Genomic DNA, 24283 nt, shown 5'->3' on the forward strand with positions numbered 1-24283 from the left:
TAATCCCTGATCGAAGAGTTGGCATGCCTCAACAAAAGATCATGCGATGAAGATCGAAGAATAAGTAAGTAGATATTTAAAAGAAAAAAAGAAAGAAAGAAAATGGCTGAACTATTTGGAAGCCTTTTTACCCCCTGCTTTTAAGCAGATTTTGTTGTTGTTCAGTCGCTAAGTTGTGTCTGACTCTGTGCGACCTCATGGACTGCAGCACGCCACGCTTCCCTGTCCTTCATTATCTCCCGGAGCTTGCTCAAACTCATGTCCATTGAGTCGGTGATGCCATCCAACCATCTCATTCTCTGTCATCCCCTTCTCCTCCTGCATTCGATCTTTCCCAGCATCAGGGTCTTTTCAAATGAGTCAGCTCTTTGCATCAGGTGGCCAAAGTATTGGAGTTTCAGCTTCAACATCAGTCCTTCCAATGAATATTCAGGGTTGATTTCCTTTAGGATCGACTGGTTTGATCTCCTTGCTGTCCAAGGGACTCTTAAGAGAGAAGTCTGATTACTTACAGACTAAAGAGATTACATTTTCTCTGCCCATTCAAGACCCAGTTGAGGAAAATTTCCATTACACATAGTACTGAGATTCTGTGTAAGATTGTGTTTTTGTTTTAAAGCTTCACTATTAAAAATATTTTTTTCATCTATGTTTAATGGCCTAAATTGTTCAACTCCTTCACTGAGTGAGGAGTCAGTGGCTTAGGGAGGCCCTGGACGTCACCTGAGGCTACACAGCCGTGAGCGGCAGGGTCTAGAGCCAGCCTGGCCCCAGGGTTACCTGTGCTCCTTCCACAGGCCAATGCCAGCTTGGTTTGGAGCTGCTGTGGTCTAGGGAGAGGAGGAGATGGGACAAGCGCTCAGGGCTTATAATGAAGCCCTTAGAAGCCCTCCTTCTGGAAGCCCCAAGTGACTCTGATGTGGGCTTGACAAGGGTTAAGCCTGAGACCAGGCCCCAGGCAGTGCCCTCACAGACCCTTCCCTGCTCTTCTCAGCAGTCTCCCCGCCCACACCCCCAGGAGCCACACCTAGCTCAATCATTCCTCCACCAAGTGAAGCCTGCCTAACACAGTCTCCACTGAGCACTGGATATGGAGTCAGAATCCGGGCTTCATCCCAGCTGAGCATTTTCCTAGATGAGCCCTGCACTGAGCCTGTCACCTCTCTGGCTTTTCCTTAGCTGTAAAAAAAAACAAACAAAAACAACAACAACAAAAAAAAAAAACAGAGCAGAAACTCTACATGCAAGAAAAGGCATGGCGGAGCACACAGCCCCTGAAAGCACATGCATTGCTCCTCAGAACAAATTCAAACCCAGCTCTGGAGTCAGGCTGACCAGGATTGAATCCTTCCATGTGCTGGGTAAATTTGGGCAAGTAGCTTAATTTCTCTATGCCTTAGTTTCCTCATCTGTAAAACAGGGATAATAGAACCTACCACCATAGACCAGTTGTGAGGAAATTATGATAATATAGGTTGAGAGTTTAGGATGGTGCTTGATACATAGTAAGTGCTCAAAGAAAAATAGCTTTTATTGTTATTTCTCCTTGAGTCTTGATTGATCCCAGACTCCCCACTGAGTAAGTGATATGCACTTGGAAGATGTAGATGCTGTCTACTTGAGAGCCTGGCCTGGTACCAAGGGCAGATGTGTAAGAGTCTGGTGGGGGAATTAATACACAGTCTAGGAAGTATTAATACTTATAAAAGAGGTACATACAATTCATTGGAGCCCCTTGCCCCCGCCCACAAGGCACTGTCTTCCAGCAGTCAAGGACTAGTGATTGAATCTCTGAATGATACATATTCGTTCTGAATGATACATATTCGTCTGTTTGATGTTCAGCAATAATGAGCTTGTATACAGGGTGAGTCAACCAAGCCTGGTTCGTGGTCTGTGCCTCATATATAGCCATACAATTCCAGAGGCACAGAATCAACGATCGTAGAAATTCAGTCATTCAACAAACATTAATTGGGTGGCCTGGCAACCTACTGATTCATGAGTTTGGAAGTGCATAAAATATTATTTAGAAGCTACACGTGCAGGCTGGTAACTTAATATTATTGAACTCATGTTCCCTAAGCACCTGTCCTCTGATCTTGAGCAAACTATACTTATATGACCTTATTATGAATTAACCAGGGCCAACAAAGAATCTGGACTGCCAATGCAGGAGATCTGGGTTCGATCCCTGGGTCAGGAAGATCCCCTGGAGAAGGGGATGGCAACCCACTCCAGTATTCTTGCCTGGAGAATCCCATGGACAGAGCAGCCTGGCGGGCTACAGTCCATAGAGTCGCAAAGAGTCGGACACGACTGAAGTGACTTAGCACATAGCACAGACAATCTTTCAGAAGACTTCAATTTGCAGTTTTGGTCAAAAGTCCTTCAGCCTTCACAAACGAAGACTTGTCTTTCTGGGTTGGGCTCCTTTGCCAGTAAAGAGGTTTCTGTGTCTTTAAAAGGAGGCGGTACCCTGTCAAATGGACCCTAAAGCATAGGCTGAAGGCGCGTGAAGTCCCACCCACTTTCTGTGACGTCCTGTGGCCCAGCTTCTGATTGCCCGCTTCAGACGTCAATCGCGGGGCGTGTGTCTTGCTGGGACACAGTGGAGGTCTAACCTCTGGTTTGCGGAGCGGTCGGGTGTATTCTCCGCTCGTCCTCACGCCCTCGAGGCCCCCGCCGCCCGACCCAACGGCGGAGCCAGCCAGTGGCTCCCGCGGCGCCCTCCCGCACCGGATCGCTCCTCGCTGGGGCGGGACCTGGCCCGACGGCTCCGGTCACTATGGTCAGTGGTCTAAGGGGAAAGCGGGTGGGAAGGGGGCGCGGTAGGCGGGGTCGCCCCCCGGGCGCATGTGCACTCGCGGGACGGGGGATTCGGCGCGAGGCTCAGCCCTCAGTGTCAAATCCGCTGCGTTCGGGTCCCCCAGGAATACCGGGGTGTCCCGGTCCTTTCTTGGAAGGCTCCCGTGGACGGTCAGCAACGAGAACCCAACCCAGCGCCCAGGATCCCCGCCCCCGGCGCGTTCGTCCCTGGTTTCCCATGTGCCGCTCCAACAGCGGGGACAGGGAGGCTCCAGGGCTAAGGGTCCCCTCCTTTTCGTTACTAGCCCTCCCCCGCCAGTTCGCAGCTCCTTGCCGCACCCACCCGAGGGCTCAGCCATTAGAGACCTCCCCATTCCCAAGCCCCACGAGTGGACCTGGGGTTGCCACGGGTAGCCCGACATCCTCTCTGTCCTGCTTGTCAACAGAAGGTATTTGCAGTTAGGACCCACGTGGAGAGACTGTCTCAAGTTGTGAGGCACGTGACTTAGGGGCCAGAAATGGCCCCCGAGACCCTCTGAGCCAGGCCAAACTCAGGGCTTGCGCAGCCGGGGACCCTGAGGCCCAGAGAGGGAGGGGCTGGGACTGATCACGGTGGACTTGGATTCCCAGGCCAGTGCTCTTTGTATTTCTGTGTGTGTGTGTTAGTTGCTCAGTGGTGTCCGACTCCTTGCAACTCCATGGACTGCAGCACGCCAAGCTCCTCTGTTCGTGGAATTCTCCCCACAAGAATACTGGAATGGGTTGCCATTCCCTTCTTCAGGGGATCTTCCCTACCCAGGGATCGAATCTGGGTCTCCAGCATTTCAGGCAGATTCTTTACCATCTGAGCCACCAGGAATTATTCCTTTGTATCACTACATCAGTCCATCTTGGGGGTGAGGGGAGACAGGGGCACAGGCAATCTGCAGAGGACTCGGTGTGATGAATGCCTAAAACTGATCAACTCTGACCCCCCTGCTCCAGGGAGCCTGGAACGCATAAGGAGTGGTGGCTTGGCCTGTGGTCACAGCCCTGAGGGGTGATCTCACCTCCACCCCCTGGAAACCCGAGAGGCGTTGGTTGGTCGCTTCCCCTCCCCAGCACTATTTTGCACACCTGTATAATGGGCTGCTGTGAGGATCATGTGAGGTGATGCACATGGAGCGCTTGGTTCAGATAATTGGCCGTGGCTTTCCTTCTGACAACAAAATCCTGGAAATGGGTGTGCACAGGGGCCTGGTTCTTAGAGCCTCCTCCCTCCTAGGTCTGAGTAAGGAAATGGGTCACTGACCACTGAGGGCTGCCGCTGGCTTGGGGCACAGGTCAGAGCCTGGTCACGGTCTGACACGTTCTGAGTGTGGCGTGGGTGGCCCGGCCGGTCCTGAACAAACCAGCTGGGTGTGGCTGAGGGCTTCTGGAGCGCCTGGAAACACCCACTTCCTGTTTCCAGGCAGGACCTAAGGGTTGACCTGGCTCTTCTGCTCCTGGAAGGGCACGGAAGTGTTTCTGCATCGCCCACAAGGGAGTGGCCAGGGCTGGGGTAATAATGGGTTTAGCCACCCTGGAGCCGAGGCTGGCTTGCCTTCCAGTCACCACTGGGTAGCTGAGAGCATGGCGGGGTGGTGGGGCTGGGCCCTGATCTTCTGTCCTTCGTGGTGCACAGTGAGGCCTCTGACTCCAGCCTCCCATCTGCCCTGGACTCAGGAGAACAGAAGTTAGAGGGCAGATAGAGTCAGAGCACCAGCCCGCGCCCTGTGACAGGCAGCGTAGGTGCCTTGGAGAAGAATGAAGTGGTTAACTCACCAAACAAGACGTCTGTCTGGGAATCATGGGGAGGGGGTGGGGCAGAGGCAGTGCAGGGTGTGTTCTCGTCTGTTCATTCAGCATTTAGTGAGCACCTACTGTTTGCCAGGCACCGTGCTGGGCCCACTGGTGATGTTTTTGAGTCTGTGTGGTATGCATGATGGTGAGTGTGTGTGTGGTGGGCAGAGGAGAATGCCTTTGGAACATATAGTGTTTTCTTTCTGTATCCATTTCAAAGTCACTGAGCTTGGGAAAGGTCCCAGGTAGAAGACATAGAACCCTTGGGAAGGCAGTGGCCTGGGTGAGGACAAGGTTTGGGGGCTGCCACTGATGGAGGTTGCAGGTAGTGAGGGGCCTCATGCTCACTCAAAGGGCATTTAACATTCAGTGAAGAGTGAGGGTCAGATGTGAACAGCAAACCCACAGGGCCCTTCTGTGCTTTGTTCTTTGGTTTTTCAAACAAGCCCCCAGTAGGGTCCCTAGTCCAGCCCCACGCTGGGCTGGGCATTGATGAGAAAGACAAGGGCCTGCCCTCTTTTAGGAACTCACTGCATGAGACAAGACAGAACTGGACACAAGCAATTCCTGAACTATCAGTCATGACCTAAGAAGCTTAAGGGCTTGGGGAGCACAGCAGGAACCCATGCACTCTAAGGGAGCAGTGAGTGTCAAGGAAGGCTTCACAAAGGGGTCTTTTGAATGGGTTATTAAAGGATGTGTAGGAGTTTTCAGGAAGCATTTGGGGAATTGTGTGTTCCAGTCAGGGTGGGACAGGCCTAGAAATATGTGCTTACAGGCCTGGAAACATGGTTAAGAGTGGGATATTCTGGGAATGGTGAGCAGTCTGTATGGAGAGAGGAGAGATGAATCTAGAAAAACTGGGAGGGGGGTGGTCAGAATGTACTGTAAAGGGCTTCACATGCTGTGCCATGGGGTTTGGGTTTTAGTCTGCAAATGTGGTGGTGGAGGGGACCATAATGTATTTTTGACAAATAAGAGATGGTTGATTTGGATGGTCTCTCTGGCAGTGGAGCAGACAGAGGGCCAAAAGAGGCCAGGCTGGAGTCAGAGACCAGCTTATCCATCTATTCCGTCATCCACTCATTCTGCATTTTGGGAGCATTACTGTGTGGCAGGCGCTGGGGAATCTGGTCATGACAGGCAAGCAAAGTCCCTGCTCTCATGGAGCTGACATTCTTGTGGAGGGAGAGAGACAGGAAGCAAGTCAACAAGTGAAAGTATATGTTAGAGAACCCACTGAAGACATAAAACAAGTTAAGGCTGTAGAGGTTGGGGCAGGGGCAACTTTAGACAAGATGGTCAGGGAAGGTGATTACACACGTAAAGAGGCAGAGAATCTGTCCGTGCACAGGAACAGCATGTGCAAAGGCCCTGCGGTGGAAATGGGTGCATCTTGTTGGAGGAACATAGGAGGGTCACTGGGGCTGGAGTTCAGGAGCGTGAGGGGAGCAAGGCCAGATGACGGTTGCCATCCGAAGGCTGAGTCTTTTCCCAAGTGAAGGAAGCCACTGGAGGGAACTGGGGAGGGGCACGCCCTCAACTGGTTTGCTTTGTGGGAGCCTGTGCTGGGTGCTGTGGGTGACGGTGGGGACGGGAGTGGAAGTGGGAGCCAGGAGGTCCACTGGGCAGACGCTGGTGCCACCTCCCTGGGGGCAGATGGTGGCAGCTCTGGCCAGACACAGGAGCAGAGCTGAAGCAGGAAGAGAGGAGGGGAAGGGTCATCCCATGTCTTTAGTGTGAGTTCTATCTGGATAGAGGGGCTTCCGAGGGTCTGGTGACACCTGGAGGGGATGCAGTGGTGGAGGGAGAAGGCAGTTAGGGGCGCAGTAGTTCGGGGATCATGGTCAGACATCCTGGTGGCTGGTGGTGTTTGAGGCTGGATCTCTAGGGAGAGGTCAGGGTGGGAGGTGAAGGTCTGAGGGTTGATTAGGAGGATGCTAAGGGTCCAGGTGTCAGATGAGAGAGGAGCAGCATCTGAATTCAGGCTGTCTGCAAGGCCAGCCAATAACTGTGACCTGAGGCAATAGGGACTCAGGTGTAGGGTCTTCCCTGTTTCCTGCGCTGAACGGCAGAGATGGGGCATGTGAGTGGTAGGCTGAGTAATAGCACGGAGACACCCACATCCTAATCCCAGAACCCATGAATAGGGTACCTCACATGGCAGCAAGGGCTTTGCAGGTATGGTGAATTAAGGGTCCTGAAATGGGGAGAGCACCCTGGATTACCCAGGGAGGTCCAATGATGTGATCACAAGGATCCTTATAAGGAAGAGGCAGGAAGCAGAGTGAGAAGGAGATGTGGCAGTGGGTGGAAGGGCTCATAAGCCAAGAAATGCAGGAAGCTTCTAGAAACTGACAAAGGTAAGGAAGTGGGTTCTCCCCTGAGCCTCCAGAAATGTAATGAAATCCTGTTGTTTTAAATCGCTGTTTGTACTAATTGGTTACAGCAGCAGTAGGAAGCCCCTTCAGAGCCCTAGGACTAGCACTCCCCTAAATCTTTGGCCTCCAAATATTTTTGATCGCTCATCAGTAAAAGTGTTTGATTATTCCATAGGTTGCTACATGGTAGATTATACCCTAAAGTAGACATTTAAAGCGGCATTCCCTGGAATATTACTCAGCCATAAAAAAGAATGAAATTGGGTCATTTGCAGTGATGTGAATAGACCTAGAGTCTGTCATACAGAATGAAGTAAGTCAGAAAGAGGAAAACAAATGTTGTGTATTAATGCATATATACGGAATCTAGAAAAATGGTGCTGATGAACTATTTGCAGGGCAGGGATAGAAACACAGACCTAGAGAACAAACACGTGCACATGGGGTGGTGGGGGGGCATGGGAGGGTGGAGCAAACTGGGAGAATAGAATTGACATATACACGCTACCATATGTAAAACAGCGAGTGGGAAGCTGCTGTTTAGCACAGGGAGCTCCGCCCGGTGCTCTGTGATAACCTGCGGTGGAGGCGGGGATGGGGGCTGTGGGAGGGAGGGGATATATGCATACATGTGGCTGATTCACTTTGTTGTTCAGCAGAAACGAACACAACATTGTTAAGCCACCATACTCCAGTAAAAATCAGATTAAAAGGCATTTCCTTCCGGCCCCTGCAAACAGCCCGCTATGGAGACCCCAGCACTAGGCAGGCAAGGCCAGGTATGGAGCCATGGGGAGCCTCTAGAAATGACAGGGACCTTTTGAGAGGGGCGGCGGACTGCATTCTGGGTCCTGCCCCACTGGTGGTGAGGCTGCAGGCTCTGGCCCCTGCCGTGGAGGAGTTGGTAGCTTGAGGTCAGACCATGCACTGAGTTGTGGCTTCTGGGAGTCTGGGCCTGGTTAACAAGGCTGAGTCACGGCCCGGGGTCAGCCCCGCCAGCAGAGCAGCCTCAGAGGGAGGTCGGGCAGGCCAAGGGCTGGCCTTGCCCACCAGGCCTCAGGGTGGACCCAGGAGAGGCCCACCAGCACCTCAGAGCCTGGGCCAGGGGTGCCCACAGAGGCACCGCAGGATACAACATGGGTGGTGGGGGGGCGGGTTGTAGGTAGAGGCATAAGCCTGAGGCCTGGCTATTAAGGAGCCATCAGGAAGTGACGACAGAGCACAGCTGAGGGCCAGGTGGGCTCTCTTCGTGGAGGGGGAGAGGGTCAGAAAGGCACAGGTCTGTGGAATACCTTTAATGTGCTGGGGGACCAGGGTCCCAGTTTCTTCCTGAATCGCTTCACTGTGTGACTTGAGGCCAACAGCTTGACCTCTCTGGGCTTCAGTTTCTATGTGTAAAACAGAGCTACCGTGAGGCTTAAGTGAGATTATCCCCAGCACCTGGCATACGGTGACCTCCCAGCAAAGGTAACGCATCAATCAGCGGGTACGTCGTGCCAGCTGGGGACCAGCAGCTGTTCCAGGAGTATGGTGACAGAAGTGACAAGGGACCCCGTCCCCGTGGAGCTTCGTATCACCTCTCCTGAAAGCTCACGGGGGCTGGCTTCCAACCCTGAGCTGTACCTGTTCCAGGAGGGGCCCATGGAGAACTCACTGGAGGGGCAGGGCGCGCGCGTGGTTCACACATGTTGTGGGTCAGAGCCTTAAGGTCTGTGGGCCCGAGCTGCCAGAGCCCAGTCCTTTCAGCCTGGCCCCTCCCTGCCCCACAGCTCCTTGTCACCCCATTATCTCCTGGGGGGGCGTCCCTGGAGGCGCTCGCACAGTGCTGGGCGCATGGGGTTCCCATGGGTGGGGAGGGGGCAGGCAGCAGCTGTGGGGCGCAATTTCTGACATCGCCCTGGCAATGGGCCCTCCCTTGGGCCCTGGCGGGTCACATCTTTACCGGAAGCCTTCGGAACTTCAAATGCCGCCCCCGTGGAGCAGGATCCGTGGATGAGGGTAGAGGTGGAGGGCTGGGGTCAACCTGGTTTTTCGTTAGTCTTAGGCTGGTTGAGGAACTCCTGGGGCTATGTGGACAGGTTCTAGACGTGTAGAGGCTTTGGCGAGAAAACCGAGGGAAGCAGGGGGGAACTTGCCTTCCCTCCATTTGGAGGTGGGCGGTGTCTGGACGCGGGGTGGGGATCAAGGGCAGGGTCAGCAGGACCCCAGTAGGTGGTGACATGCTGGTTCTATAGTCTCCAAAGGTAGGAGATGAGAGGACCCCGACAAGTACTCAGATCTGGTCTAAACACCAAGCCCCCATTCTAGTGCATCTGGTTAGTTCCCGGGGTCTCTGGGAAGGAGTCAGTGATTAGAGAAACATCCTTCTCCACTTTGAAATATATTCTTCCACTTAGCAGCTCAAAACTGTTTCAGAGTAGAGGTGCTATCTGCCTGACCTAATTCATTAGCACCTGTTTGCAAATCAGCAGCTAAAGGCTAAAATCCTTTTAAGTGACCTGATGAGGTCTGACGCAACATTGTCAGGCGAGGCCAGTCCCTGTCCCATAACACCCTGGAAATTTTTGGCCACGATTTAAAAAACCACCAATTACAGTCAGCCAAGGTCAAATGCAGAGTACTGTACTTGGTTTATGGGCCAGTGAGCTGAGGCTGTTCTTCCAGCCATGTGACGAGGGCCATGCTTATGGTAAGTGGGGCGGGGGCCACTTGAGCTGACTTGAGTCACCCTGGACGTGCCAGGCGGGGATTCCGAAAGTGCCAAAGTAGAAACTCACTCACCCCTCCCATTGGCCCTGTAAACACACCTGGGGCCACGAGGGGGCGCTGGAGCCAACTCAAGGCGCCACTGCTGGGCAGGGCAACCAACCTGAGCGCCATTTGTCAAAAAGGGTGGATCTTAAATAGTATTGAATGAAGAGAAAAGGCCACGATACCTATAGAATTATTTGTCTGCACATTTAAAACGCATGCATACATAAAACAACTTGGTATTTTTAAAAAAGACATATTGAAAGACATAGGGAATACCTATAAAGGATGGGGGGTGGCAGGATGGGAACAGGGATGGGAGATAAAGGGGGAAAGTTGACAAAACGCCTGGGGCTGACGGTGGGTCTCTTGAACTCTAAGTGTGAGCCCCTCCCCACCCCCAAACTGCTGTTTAATGTTTTCCTTTTAAATTGACTGTTTTAAATAGCCTAAGTAAATTTGCTATTTACTTTGCAAAAATGATACGGCTGTGGCGAGTGGAAAACCCAGGTAGGCTTCCCTGGTATGAGGCCTGTGGGTCCCCTTCCTGACCCACCTTTCGCGTTCTCATTGTGACTGGCAGTTTTCTACCATCTGAAATATTGGCTTGGCCAAAAAGTTCGTTCAGGTGTGTCCATATGATGTTATAAAAACTCGAACAAAGTTTTGGCCAACCCAGTACTTGTCGCTCCGTATTTAGGATTCATTCTTTATACCGCTTTCCACTCTGCCAGTGACATTGTCTCAGAAACTGCTCATCAAATAGAACTGAGTTTGTGCCTTTTCCCTCACCGTTTGTTGGGTTTTATTGCGGCGGGGGGACGTCCAAGTGCGAGTGTTCAATACAGCTGTGGTCCTTTGTCATCATCCTTCATTTAAAAAGACCCAAGCCAGCATTTTAAGTCAGCTGTGTGTAAAAAACAAGCCTTTTTTTGACTGACGTAGGTAGGTAAATAATGGGACTTATTCTTTGGCAGTGCCAAAGACTGGCCAAGCTACTGTCCAAGCTGTGCTCATTCACATGCTAGTAAGGTTATACTCAAAATTTCCTTCCCTTTTAGGCCACCACAGAGCATTGAGGAGAGTTCCCTGAGCCATACAGTAGGTTCTCATCAAGGCTACTTATTTTAACTACAAACTACAAGTGGCTTTCACATTATATTTTAACATCATATTCCTGATGAAATCAGAGCCTTTCCCGGGGCGGGGGGTGGGGGTTGGAGACAGGGGTGCAGCTCCCACTGCCCTGAACCCTCGTCTGAGCAGGAAAAACATGAGGCAGAGACAAGCCTGTGGGAGATTAGCTGTTAGAACAGATGGGTCCTACCCTTCCCCTGGCCTTGGGTCTTCCTTTTGCCATTAGATGACTTCTCCACTCTCTGCTGCTGCTGCTAAGTCGCTTCAGTCGTGTCCGACTCTGTGCGACCCCATAGATGGCAGCCCACCAGGCTTCCCCCGCCCCTGGGATTCTCCAGGCAAGAACACTGGAGTGGGTTGCCATTTCCTTCTCCAATGCATGAAAGTAAAAAGTGAAAGTGAAGTCGCTTAGTTGTGTCCAACTCTTAGTGACCCCATGGACTATAGCCCACCTGCATCCTCCATCATTGGATTTTCCAGGCAAGAGTACTGGAGTGGGGTGCCACTGAGGTCCTGATTTCTCTCTCTGGGTGGAAACTGATCTCCACCCAGAGATGGGCTGCAATATGAACTTTCACCAGTAGGTGGTGCTAGATGGTTTAACCTCTGTGTTTTCAGGTCAAACACCACTGAGCGACTGTGCTTGGGGCAGAGTGGTTGGGTATTGTCGGATGAATAGAAGAAGGAATGAATGAGTGAGACAGGAAGGTCAGGAGAAGACAAGGGGAGTATGGAGCCTCCTTACAGTATGGAGGCTCAGTAGGCTTGAGTTACTATATTCTTTTTTCTTCCAGTGTTATTGACATCCAGCAGTGCGTAAGTTTAAGGTATACAGCACAGAGATTTGACTTACGTAGATCATGCAATGATTGCACGTCTAGTGAGCATCCCTCATCTTTGTAAAGACACAAAATTTAAAAAAATAGAAAAGATTTTTCCTCTGATGAGAACGCTTAGGACTTACTCTCTTGTGTTAGTCGCTCAGTCCCTGTCTGACTCTTTGTGACCCCATGGACTGTAGGCTCCTCTGTCCATGGAATTCTCCCAGCAAGAGTACTGGCTTGGGGTGCCATTAAACTCTCTTTAACAACGTTCATAGACAACTGTTAATTATATTTATCATGTTGTACATTACGTCCCTAGTACTTGTTTATCTTACAGCTGGAAGTGTGTAACTGGAACCTTTTGACCCCCTTCCTCCAGTTCCCTGTGATCCCACCCCTGCCTCGGGTAACCACACATCTGATCTCTGTCTCTATGAGTTTGTTTTTGGAGTATAATTGACCTACAGCTCTATGTTAGTTCCTGTTACCCCACATAACGATTCACTGGTTCTCTATACTTCAGGATGATCACCATGGTAAGCTTAGTTATTGTCACCAAAGATACTACATAATTATTGAGTATACTCCCCTCACTGTATACCTCATACCCGTGACTCATCTCTTCTGTTTTGTACCTCTTAATCTCACTCACCTGTTTCTCTCGTCCCCGCCAACCCCCTCCCCTCTGGCAAACACCTGTTCATTCTCTGTATCTGTGACCCTGTTTTTGTTTTGTTCATTTCTTTAGATTCCACATTACAGGTGATATCATGTAATATTGCCTTTCACTATTTTAACTTCCTCAGTGTGATGATCCCTAGGTCCATCCATGATGGTGCAAAGAGAAATATTTCATTATCCCTAGGTCCATCCATGATGGTGCAAAGAGAAATATTTCATTCTTTTTTGTGACTGAATATCTCCATTGCATATTATACACCACATCTTTATCCGTTCACCTACTGATGGGCACTTAGGTTCCTTCCACATCTTGACTATTGTAAACAGTGCTTCAATGAACATAGTGATGCTTGTATCTTTCCTAAAGAGTGCTTTTGTTTTCTTTGGATACATACCCTGAAGTGGAATGACATATGATAGTTCTGTCTTAATTTGTCTGAGGAATCTCCGCACTGTTCTCCTTAATGACTACACCAGCTTATAATCCCATCAGCAGTGCACCCCAGGTCCCCGTTTCCCCACATTCTCACCAATCTTGTTAGAAAGTGAGAGTTGCTCAGTTGTGTCCAACTTTTTGTGACCCCGTGGACTGTACAGTCCATGGAATTCTCCAGGCCAGAATACTGGAGTGGGGAGCCGTTCCCTTCTTCAGGGGATCTTCTCAACTCAGGGATCAAACCCAGGTCTCCTGCATTGCAGGCAGATTCTTTACCAGCTGAGCCACAAGGGAAGTCCCACCAACCTTGTCATTTGTCTTTTTGATAACAGCCATTCTAACAGAGGTGAGGTGATACCTCATTGTGGTTTTGATTCCCTGATGGTTAACGGTGTTGAAAATCTTCTCATGGACCTGTTGGCCATCCATATATCTTCTTTGGAAAAATATCTGTGCAGATCCTCTGCCCATTTTTCAATTGGGTTGTGTGTGTCTTGGATGTTGAGTTGTATGAATTCTTTATATATTTTGGATATTAACTCCTTATTCAGATATATCATTTGTAAATATCTTCTTCTTTTCAGTAAGTGGCCTTTTCCTTTTGTTGAAAGTTTCTTTGCTGTGCAAAAACTTTTTTTTTCTAAACAGGAATATTCATAGTAACTTTATTCATAATAGCCCCAAAGTGGAAACAACCCCCAAATCCATCAACTGACAAATGGAACAAAATATGGTATACTGTACCATAGAATATTATCTGACAACAAAAAGGAAACAAGTACTGATATGTGGTACAACATGGATGCTTCTTAAATACATTAAGTGAAAGAAATCAGTCATAAAAGACCAATCATATGATTCCACTTGTATGAAATGTTCAGAAGAGGTGAGTTTACACGCACAGGAAACAGATTCCCAGATGAAAAGCTTTTTGTTTTAATGTAGTCCCATTTGTTTGTTTCTGTTTGTGTTTTCCTTGCCTGAGGAGACAGATCCCCCCAAAATACAACTAAGACCAACGTCAAACGGCATACTGCCTGTGTTTTCCTCTAGAATTTTAATGGTTTTGGGTGTTACATTTAAGTCTTTAAACCATTTTGCATTTATTTTTGTGCACCGATGTATTACAGTCTATAAAATGAGTCAGTTCAGAAATTACAAGATGAGGGACTTCCCCGGTGGTCCAGGGGCTAGGACTCTGCACTGCCAATGCCAGGGTTCCAGGTTTGATCCCTGGTCAGGGAACTAGATCCCACATGCCACAGCTAAGAGTTCATGTGTTGCAACTAAGACCCAGCACAGCCAACTAAGTAAATATTTCCAAAAAATTTAAAACGAAAGAACTTACAAGATAATAACGCCTTTCACAATGGGGCTGACCCTGACTCCTGCCGGGGACCCTGGCTTCTGGGCTGCTAGTCACATACTCGCAGGTGCTTCTGTCCAGGGGAGGTAACATCCTGCAGCCAGCACGTGGTGGGCTTTCTATTGGTTTTCACCTGCAGTTGCTTTTGAAATTGTCACAGCTTTGCTCCTTTTTTCTGTCTTTCAGAGTGAAACATCTTTCAACCTAATATCAGAAAAATGTGACATTCTATCAATTCTTCGGGATCATCCTGAAAACAGAATCTACCAGAGGAAAATCCAGGTAAGGCAGAGGGTCAGGAGGAGGGGAGCCTAGATGAAATGGGCTGGAGTTGGGAGCAGAGACAAAGGTACCACTTTGAAGGTAAAAAGGCTTTGCCTTTGGACCAGGTTCCTGGACAAATTAAAGGCCTCCCAGAATAATGCAGTGTTGAGCATATTTACCTTAGTGAGAAATCCTTTAGTTGCAAAAAAAACCCCAAAAAACCCCAGCAGTTTTTGACCTCATTACAGGATTGCAAGGTCAGGACTTTTATTACCCACATTTCACAGCGGAGGGAACCAAGTTACGAAAATTAAATGGCTGGCCCACAATTCTACCGCGCATGTGTGGAGGAGCCGGCACTTGGGCCGAACAGCCTCAGCTCATAAAAGTAGTATTTGTAACCACTCTGTGAGCAGCTCTCTGGTGAGAAGGCCCACTCTGGCTGGACTCTGACAAAGGAGAGATGGCTGAAGGATGCAGGAACGGTTATGGGACTAGGAGGAACCTGGGTGTCCCCCTACTGCCCTCTGGCCACCTGCATTTGGGCAGGACTGTCTCCTGTGGCCGCTGGGAGCCCTTCCTGGGGCAGGAGTGAGAGCTGGGCTGCACATCTCATCCTCTGGGAGATGAGCTGGCTCTCCAGGGAGCCCTCCCTACAGCCTGCCTCTAGGGGGCTGTCAGCTCCACCCTGGTGGGAGCAGGGACTCCCTGATCCCTTAGAAACCACACTGGGCCGTCAGAATCCTGACCGTAGGCAGGCCCGGGAGGCAGCCGCGGCAGAAGCTGACAGCTCAGAGCAGAACTGGAGCAGGTGCCATGGGGACGCCACACTTCTTAAGAACCGCTCGGAGGACTGGCCAGACTGCTTGGCGATGTCCGAGGAGGCCTTTCCTACTGCCTGTGCAGCCTCCTGGCCCACCTCACAGCCACATGCACCCTCGCTGCCCCCACCAGGCACACCACTTCTCTCGGTGCGATTCCTCCAGGAAGTCTTCCTGGACTGCTGAAGTCTGGTGTAGATGCCACTGCTCCGCAGCACCCTGGTGCATCCCCTGTCCTCCTGTGACAGTTGTCCAACCGTCCATCATCCCCCTAGCCTGTAGGCTCCTCAGAGCGGGGCACGGCTCCCCGTTCACAGTGCCTCCTGCAGGTCGCACTCCACGTATTTTTATTTTTGTGGGATGAGAGTTGGGACACCATGGAGGGCCTCCAGTCTGAGAGGAGGGAGCAGATGTTGCCTGGGGGAGGTGGAACCCCACCCCTGACAGGACTCGATGGGGGTTCTGTTGGTACGGACACCCACATTTCCTCTGTCCCCCACAGGAACTCAGCAAAAGGTTCACCGCCATCCGCAAGACCAAGGGGGATGGCAACTGCTTCTACCGGGCCTTGGGCTACTCCTACCTGGAGTCTCTGCTGGGCAAGAGCAGGGAGATCCTCAAGTGAGTGCCGTGTGAGGGATGCCGGGCGGGCTGTGCTTCTGCTGCGTCGATTGGCCCTGAACCTCCCTGAGGGTTTGGTCTCAGCGCAGCCTGCTTAGCCCAGGGAGTGAGTTGCGGCATTGACATCGAGGGGATGCCCAGCGGCCCTCGTGGTGGAAGTGAGGGCAGCCAAGGGGCTGGCTGGGGATGGGACAAATGACCTAGCGGGCATTTCCAGCTCTCTGATCTGAGTGTGCCTGGGTGAGGTGAGTTTTGCCTTGGCTATGTTCTTGAAGCCTCACTCCAAGGAGAAAACAAAGAAGCATTGCTCGTTGTTCTGGATTGCTTTAGCTGACCTTGGAAGTGAGTGTGTGTAACCCAGGCATCTGCCTGATCAGCCTGGATCTGGAGTTGATGCCGTCCTAGGCCCTTCTGTCCTGCAGCTGGGACTTGATCTTCCCTTCGACCCCTGGGGTTCAGCTTCATTTGGGCCTTCTCAGACGTCAGCATTTGTGCAGACCCCCTGGGATCTTCTTCAGATGCAGATTCCAGTTCTGTACGGCTGGGGCCGAGGACTCTGCATTTCTCACAAGCTCCCGGAGAAGCCGCCGGTGCTGCTGGGTAACAAGGAGTAGTAGCAAGATCCTGAGACCCGCTTCCTTAACCTTGGAGGTCTCACAGGATCTTAGAGGATCCATGAAGATCCCAGGCTTCCTCATCAGATGCCCTCCCACACACACACCAGGGAAGAGTGCAGAGTGGCCACAGGTCACAGAGCACATGGGGTTGATCCGTGGACCCTGGTGCCAGGACTCCTCTGCTGAGTGGGTTTCTACTCTACCCTCCTTCTGGGGCACCCTTGCTCCCTGCAGCCATCACCCAAGTGGGTGCCACATGCCGACTGTGCTGTGGGCCCCGGGGGTGCAGCAGCAAGCAGGAGAGGCAGGGCGCTCCGCCTGTCGAGCTTGCGTCCTAACCGGGAACGAGGCACAGGGGACACGGGCAGTACTTGGTGTGTCAGACGGGGGAAGCGCTGTGGGAAAAAAAACAGGCAGGAAAGGCAGCCAGGTTGTCCAGGGCTAGGGGCTGCAGTTTTAAGTAGGAGTTGGAGACATAGCGGGGGCAGGTGGGGTAAGGCCTCATGGGCCTCATGGACCTCGAATATTGGCCTGAATGAGATAGAGGCACAGAGGGTTTGGCAGAGCAAAAGGCCTGACGTGCGGGCTGTTGTGTGCAGGGAAAACCAGGCACACGCACAAATGATGGCGTCCGAGAGCAGCGGGAGCGTGATCTAGGAGAGCCCAGAGGAGAGGTCGTAGAGGCGGCCTGAGTGGGTGGAGGTGGCACCACAGGATCCACTCGTGGCTGGAATGGGGCGCGTGAGTGGAGAGTCGAGGCTGAGTGCTGGGTGTTTGACCTGAGTTATCAGGACTGAGAAGCCCGTGCCACACAGCGAGGCTGGGGGAGATCAGGAGCTCCAGGTTGCCAAGTCTGAAATGCCTGGGAGCCATCCAGGTGGGGTCCAGTGGGAAGTACCAGGCTGGTGTCACCCCATTTTACAGATGAGTAAACTGAGCTTCGGATAGGTTGCATGACTTGCGCAAGGCAAGTGTGTGGCCAAGAGGGGATCTATGCTCTAAGTCCGGACACTATCCTCCTTCCCCTCCCTCACCTAGTCGGGGCAGGAGTCCTGTCCTGAATGTTTGTCCCCCGCTAGACTGGGCCCATGTGTCTCTGTGTCCCCAGAGCTGGCACTGTGAGGCCCGCAGGAACTGGTGAGGAATGAGCATGGGGATGCGATGGGCATGTGGCCAGTGATGGGAGGGTTTGCAGGCAGGAAAGTTGGGAGCCAAGCTGTGCATATCGGCCTCATGGGACAGTGGCCAGAGAGGCCTTCACAGCCCGCTGTGGAGACCTGTCCCCATCACCCACCCTGCACAGAAGGGGAGCCTTATCAAGCCAGACAGCGACTTAGCAGCAGGGCTGCAGCCCCTTCAACGTGCTCCTTCCCACACCTGCCCTGGCCAAAACGGGCTGAGACGCCGGCCCAGCTAGGGGCAGGCTGCCTTTCAGCAAAAGTAAAAGTGCCTCAGCTTCCAGATTATGAGATGATTCCACTTCAGACCAGCCTCTCCTCCCCTCGCCCACCAGGCACCTACGCCTCCCAGGCCTTTCTCCTTGTGCCCTGAGTCTCTCATGAAAACCCCCGCCGCGTCCTCACTGGAGCCTGGGCTTCCCTCCCAGGGGCCGGGCTGCAGTTAGGCCTGAGCCAGCTGGTCCCCCTGAGCCTCTCTACTCGGCCCTTCTTGTGTGGAAGGTGTTCCCTCCTGTGGACCGTCCCTTGGACTGTCTCGTCTCTGCTGCTGAACTCTGTCCTGGGGCAGCTCCTCGCCATCCCCAGGGCTCAGGGCACGTCCCAGACGGGGCTGTGCCCGTAGGCGGCCTGCAGTGGGAGCAGGGACAAGAGGAGGGGTCCCTGGACCAGATCTTGTGGTAGGTCAGTGCTGGCAAAGGTTTAATGGCCGTTTGGCTGGGAGGCCTGATCTGTCATGTGAGTTGATTTCTGTGGTCTAAATCCTCTTGTCATGATTTTTTGTTTTCAAGCTACCGTCATGGGTTCACTGAATAGGGAGTAGGGAAGATATATGCAACATACCCTATAGTCCAGGTTGTATTTCCACCGTCCACCCACAACAGACGATGATAACCTCATGAGCATAGATGAGACTCTTGTTTTTTTTTTAAAAAAAACAATGTTTTTTACGTCCAGCCCATCTCTGAGAAGAGCGTGCCTGGCCAAGGGGACAGTGGATGTCAAGGGGTGAAGATGCGAAGGGGGAGTGGCTGTAGGGCATGAGGGAGGCTGTGGACTGGACTGGAGATGTGGCTGGTGAGCTTGGCAGGGGCCCTTCCGGGACCCCGGTGCTGAGAAGCTGTGACCTGAGGGAGAAGGCTGTGGCAGGTCACTCTTATGGTCCCTGTGGAGTGGGGACCAGGAGGGAGGGAAGGCTGGGTGTCATCAGGCCAGAGATGGTATTGATGCCCCAGGAACCATGGGACAGTCAAGAGACCTTTGGAAGATAGAATCAATATATTTTGGAATGGGTGGTACCTCAATTTTCTCATCTGCGAAATGGGTGTATGACCCACCTCCGGTGACTCTCAGGTGTGTGGGGGCAGAGTGGGGAGTGAGATGACAGCTGACGGTCACAGAGGTGCCCCTGCCTTTCCCTGAAAGCACTGGCTTTCCCCTTCAGGTTCAAAGAGCGTGTACTGCAGACCCCCAATGACCTCCTGGCAGCTGGCTTCGAGGAGCACACTTTCCGAAACTTCTTCAACGCTGTGAGTTAACCCCAGGCACGACGGCTGAGGGGCTCAGCTTTCCTCAGGGCTGGCAGAGCAGACAGAAGACTGAGGGCTCCTTCCTGCCTGTGGGGACATCGAGAGGCCAGGGGGCCCAAGGCCCTGCCCTTCCTCTGGGAGGAGGCACCTCCTTTGGAACGGTAGCTGTCAGGCTGGAAACTTCCCCCAGCCTCCCCACCTCACCCCCCTGACCCCACTAGTGAGGGCAGTGCGGGGCTGGAGGACTCTCACTTCTGAATCTGTATGTAAGAATCGGAGTCACGGCAGTGAGGAGGGAGACTCGGGGCCAAGGGACTCACTACAGAGTGTCTCTAACCCTGTCACTTAGCTTTGGCGAGATCTCTGATGGATTGATTCTGGGGCCTCAACTTGAGGATTTCAAGGTGGAAATTTCAAGGAGCGAGGTTCGTGGAGGGAGGGGCAGGGCCTGCCTGGCCCCCAGCTGAGGGCCCGGGGGTGCAGTTTTACAGTGTGGTAGAGCTGGTGGAGAAGGATGGCTCCGTGTCCAGCCTGCTGAAGGTGTTCAACGACCAGAGCTTCTCAGACCGAATCGTGCAGTTCCTGCGCCTGCTGACCTCTGCCTTCATCAGGAACCGTGCAGACTTCTTCCGACATTTCATTGACGAGGAGATGGACATCAAAGACTTCTGCGCTCATGTAGGTCCTCGGGGCTCCGGCTTGGGATGTGGCCTCCAGCCCTGGGCTCTGCTCTCATCCCTCTCTCCTTAAGAGACCTTAACACCAACATTCCCTATCAGGGGGCTGGGGGGTCACGTCTATGTGGCAATTCAGAGCTTTAGATTAGATTAGCAAACTGAACAGGTTGTCCTTCAGCTGCCTGAGCTGTGGGGCTTTGAGCAAGTCACTTTCCCTCTCTGAGTCAGATTGTCTCATCAAAGGGCCTTTGGACTGGACTGTTTACAAAATGACAGAGTAGCAACCCCAGAGTCATCTTTGCTCCAGGACATATTTTATGATGTGCGGTGTTTACCTGAAAGGACTGCCAACCATTTAAACGTTGTGCAGTTTTTATATGGATGTCTGGATTTCTCTGGAAAAATCAGATCCAGCTCTCCAGGCTTTATTCTTGCATGGCAACAATCAGCAGGAGCTAAGTGGCAGCTGCCTGAGTTACTGGACTCACTAGCCAGCTTGTCACCATCTCTGCCTGTCTCCACTGACTCGCTCACTTGCTCGCCCAGCCCTCTTTAAGCACCTAAGCTTGAATACCTTTTATGATAGAGTCCCTTTCTGCTCTGAGGTTCCTTATGCATTAGAAAGCCCAAGCTGAAAAACTCCTGCTCTCCTCTCCAGATTCTTCAAAGTATTGTGTTCTTCTGACATACGAGGGGACCAGAATCAAAAAGATCTAGATTCAAACCTTTTAATTCTGGTGACTTCTGTCTGTTCCTTCCTCACTGAGCCTGCGTTTCCTTCTCTAGAAAATGCGTATGTCGACATCTGCCTCAAGGCCTGTTGTGGAGACCATTGCACAGTTGCAGAGGTTTTGAGCTCTGCAACTGGGCAAAAAGCCAGGGTGGGACCTCTCACCTGTCCTCTCCTGGGCCTGCATCCTCAGCTGGGTTGTTTTCTCCTTGTGGCTTTTGCAGGAAGTGGAGCCCATGGCCATGGAGTGTGACCACATCCAAATCACAGCCCTGTCCCAGGCCCTGAACATCGCCCTGCAGGTGGAGTACGTGGACGAGATGGACACGGCCCTGAACCACCATGTGTTCCCCGAGGCTGCCACCCCCTCCGTGTACCTGCTCTATAAAACATCCCACTACAACATCCTTTATGCAGCTGATAAACATTGATTAATTCTAGGCCATGCAGTGGAGCCTGTCACCTAACGGGACTGCATTCTGAATGGAACATTACGGCTTTTCAGTTTTTTAAGCGATTTAGACTGTAGTTAAGAGAACGTTGCCGCCTTTGGGGCAAAGGCACTGGGAATAAGGCCTACTCACTATGGACTGTTGGTAACTTGGTGATAATATTTTTAATATTTATTTTCACGGAGGATCCAGTGTTTTATAACTCTGGGCAAGGACGCCAGAACTGGCTTTAGCCCCAGTTCTGAGACATTGCATAGGTCACTACCCATCTCTGGGTCCAAATCTTCATCTGGAGGAGGTTCCTGCCAGTGTTGACATTCTGTTGCTGGATAAAAAAATGTCCTTTGGTTTATTTTCCCTGGAGGCAGTGCCTGTCTGCAGGGGAGGAAAAGCTCAAGCTCAAGGTCTTAACAGTTCTATAAAAAATCAAGTCCAGTCAGCTGCTGGACTACACTTGAGGTGGTGAACTGAGGCCAACCTGAAGATCTCCAGTGTACTTCGAAACATTCACGATGGAGTGCTTTCTCACCACGAACTTGAGGAACAAGACTTTAATGCCAAAGTCTAGACAGGGGCCTGTAGCCATCAGCATGAAGCCCAAGTTGTCGGGCCTCTTACCTCCCTCAGGGCCAGGACTGCCTGCCTTCTGGGGGGCAGCCCTGCAGGGTTCTGCCGCCAGCCCCACCCGGACAGACACTGAGCAAGACGAGGGTCCGGGAGGACCAAGAAGCTGTCTCGTCATCCCTAACACACCCTGGAAGCAGGATCTAGCGATGCAGCCAGGCTCCAGCTGAGCAGAGCAGACAAGCGCTTTGAGGCTGTCTTTGGCTTCTTTCTCCCTTCCCTCTTATGGGCTGGCTAGAGGTTAGGTGGGAAAGACTGGAGATGAGCAGGTGGTAGTGGGGGAGCCCACCGCTATGGGAGCTGCCGGGTAGCCAAGAGCCCTGGCTCCTGCCAGCCTCCTCATTCATCCGTCTGGACATGGCCCTTAATAAGCTGCTCACCTTACTGCCTCAGGATCTCAAGGAGCCCTGGCTGGGCTGTGGCCACTGCCAGCAAGCTGTCTTCCCCTCTGGGAAGAAAGGGAGAATGCAGGGGTGTGGAATTGCCTTTCTTAATCGAAGGCCTTCAAAGGTTCCAACCTGCAGGGATTTATTCGAATCTACTGGTGCTTCAGTGTCAGACTGCAGTGTATGCCGCCAGCCAGGCCGCGCCGGGACCTGGGTAACAGCCTGCTCCCAGTCCCTGTATACAAAGGGCACTCTTGTGTCCATTTTCTGCCTTTGTGAAAACCGATGTCAGGGTGCTTTTAATCCCAGGCACGGGCCCAGGTTCCCGTACTGCCCTGGGCTGGAATGTGGACCCACGGGCTCAAGCTGAGTGCTTGTCCCTTCTTCACAGGAATGTAAATCCGACCCTGATCTCTGAATTGGTTCAGTGGTTCCCCCTCCCTGCCCCTCCCACCTTGGCCTGGGGAGAAGTACACTGTGACAAGTACACTGTCAGAGTGGGGTGATGCGTTACATGGTTTGTGAATATCATGATCCCTGTTTCCAAACTGAAGGGCACTGAGCTCAATCTCTGCTGCTCGGAGCTGTTGTGAGAGGCGTCCTGGGTCTCGGGCCGGGCTGCCGGGCACAGTATGATCAGCAGTGGCTGCTTCCTAACTGCATTTGTCGTTTGTGCACCATCCACAAAAGTGAAGCTTTCTCTTCAGCAGAGGCTGGAGAAATTCCCTTCGGGGTGTGTCTGTGCCTTTCCAGGCCTGCCAGTGCTCTTGTGGCGGGGGGGACCCTCTTCTCAGGAGAGATGCTATCAGTTTAGAATCACAACACCCGAGAGAGGCAGGCTGTTTTCATGACCTTGCCCTCTGCTCTCCCATTTTTCACAAAACCACTGGCCAAACCCAAACCACCGCTCTCTTTCCTTCACATCCGCCCTCAGATCTTGCTTCTGAAGGGAAAGCGCCGTGGAGGAAGGGAGTGGCAGGATTCAGAGGAACTCTAAGGAACACAAAGTTAAAAACTCACTCACGCACGGACGTTACCCTGCTTGGCTACAGCAGTCAGGCAGGCAGGCAATCCCACTTCCTGGGTAATGCACCCACCCCGCGATGCCTTCTCTTTGCAGACCAAAAGCTGGAAGGAAAGTTGCTTTAAGAGTTTGTCTTTACAACTGCATATGTGTTACTTTCCTTCCAAAGGGAACTTTATAAATCAGTGTGACTATTTAGCAACAGAACTGCCCTCGATTTTGGTTCCTACTTTAAGCACAAAGTGGCTCTGGAGCCAGATTGCCTGGGTTCGAAATCTCGACTTTGTCACTAACTAGTTATATGACCTTAGCCAAGTCACTTCACTCCCCCTGAGTTCCAATTCCCACAACTAGTGAAATGGAGACAGTTACCAACACATCACAGAATTATTGGTTCAAGTGCAACAAGATTATGTATGAAAATAATCGCACAACCTGACGTGTAGTGAGTGCCCTAACTGGGATGCTTCCCCCGCAGACCCTTCCCAATGGGATGTGGCAGAACACCCCAAGACGGGAAAAAGCCACCTTGGCGGTGGCTCTGCAGTTTCCTGGGCAGAGGGAAGAAGTCGAAGGACCAAACACACTGCCATGCTAAGCAGAGGCAGGGGCACGGGCTGTGGCTCCGTGAGTGGGTCCCCAGGGGCCCCTGGTTCTGTGGGAGGTAGGCCAGGCCCTACGGCTTCCTCGGGCAATTGGTTAAAAACTTTTCTAGTATTAAAATGGTTTCCATAACAACTTTTGGTCCTGGCTTCTTAATAGTCGGTACCTGGCCCGCACCAAAGATCAACACTGCCGTCCCATGGGGCTTGTCTGTGTGAGTGGATCAGCAGGGGCCGGAGTGTCTTCGTTGAGTGAAAGGTCCAGCCGCTCAGGAAATTCTGTCCTTGGGCTGGGCTGCAAGTGCCAAAGGAACCACAGGCCTCGCCAGAGCTTCACTTCATTGGGTCAAAGAGCAAAACTGCCTTGGAGGCTGGCCCTATCTTTTAAAACCCAGCTCTTTACCATGTTACCCCACCACAAAAGAATCTGCTAGGGGGCAAGGACAGGATGTCAAAGGACATCAGTGGGTCTCCTTGGCCTGTGACGAGTGTCCTTAGGCCTCCCAAGGCCCAGGAGCTGCTGCGGGACCTTGAGTCTGCTTGTGCGTCCACTGCT

At 52.0% G+C, this 24283-nt stretch overlaps 1 protein-coding gene across 1 annotated transcript; it reads left to right on the top strand.

Moving 5' to 3' along the window:
- Positions 1-2586: 2586 nt before the first annotated feature.
- Positions 2587-23863, top strand: OTUB2 (OTU deubiquitinase, ubiquitin aldehyde binding 2). The gene is made up of 6 exons (XM_012098977.5): positions 2587-2791; positions 14392-14487; positions 15793-15911; positions 19148-19232; positions 19716-19910; positions 20864-23863. The coding sequence occupies exons 1-6, from the start codon at positions 2789-2791 to the stop codon at positions 21068-21070; spliced, it is 705 nt and encodes a 234-aa protein (XP_011954367.1). The 5' UTR covers positions 2587-2788; the 3' UTR covers positions 21071-23863.
- Positions 23864-24283: the final 420 nt, after the last annotated feature.

The sequence above is a fragment of the Ovis aries genome, chromosome 18 (assembly GCF_016772045.2).
Source record: "Ovis aries strain OAR_USU_Benz2616 breed Rambouillet chromosome 18, ARS-UI_Ramb_v3.0, whole genome shotgun sequence".
Taxonomy (NCBI): domain Eukaryota; kingdom Metazoa; phylum Chordata; class Mammalia; order Artiodactyla; family Bovidae; genus Ovis; species Ovis aries.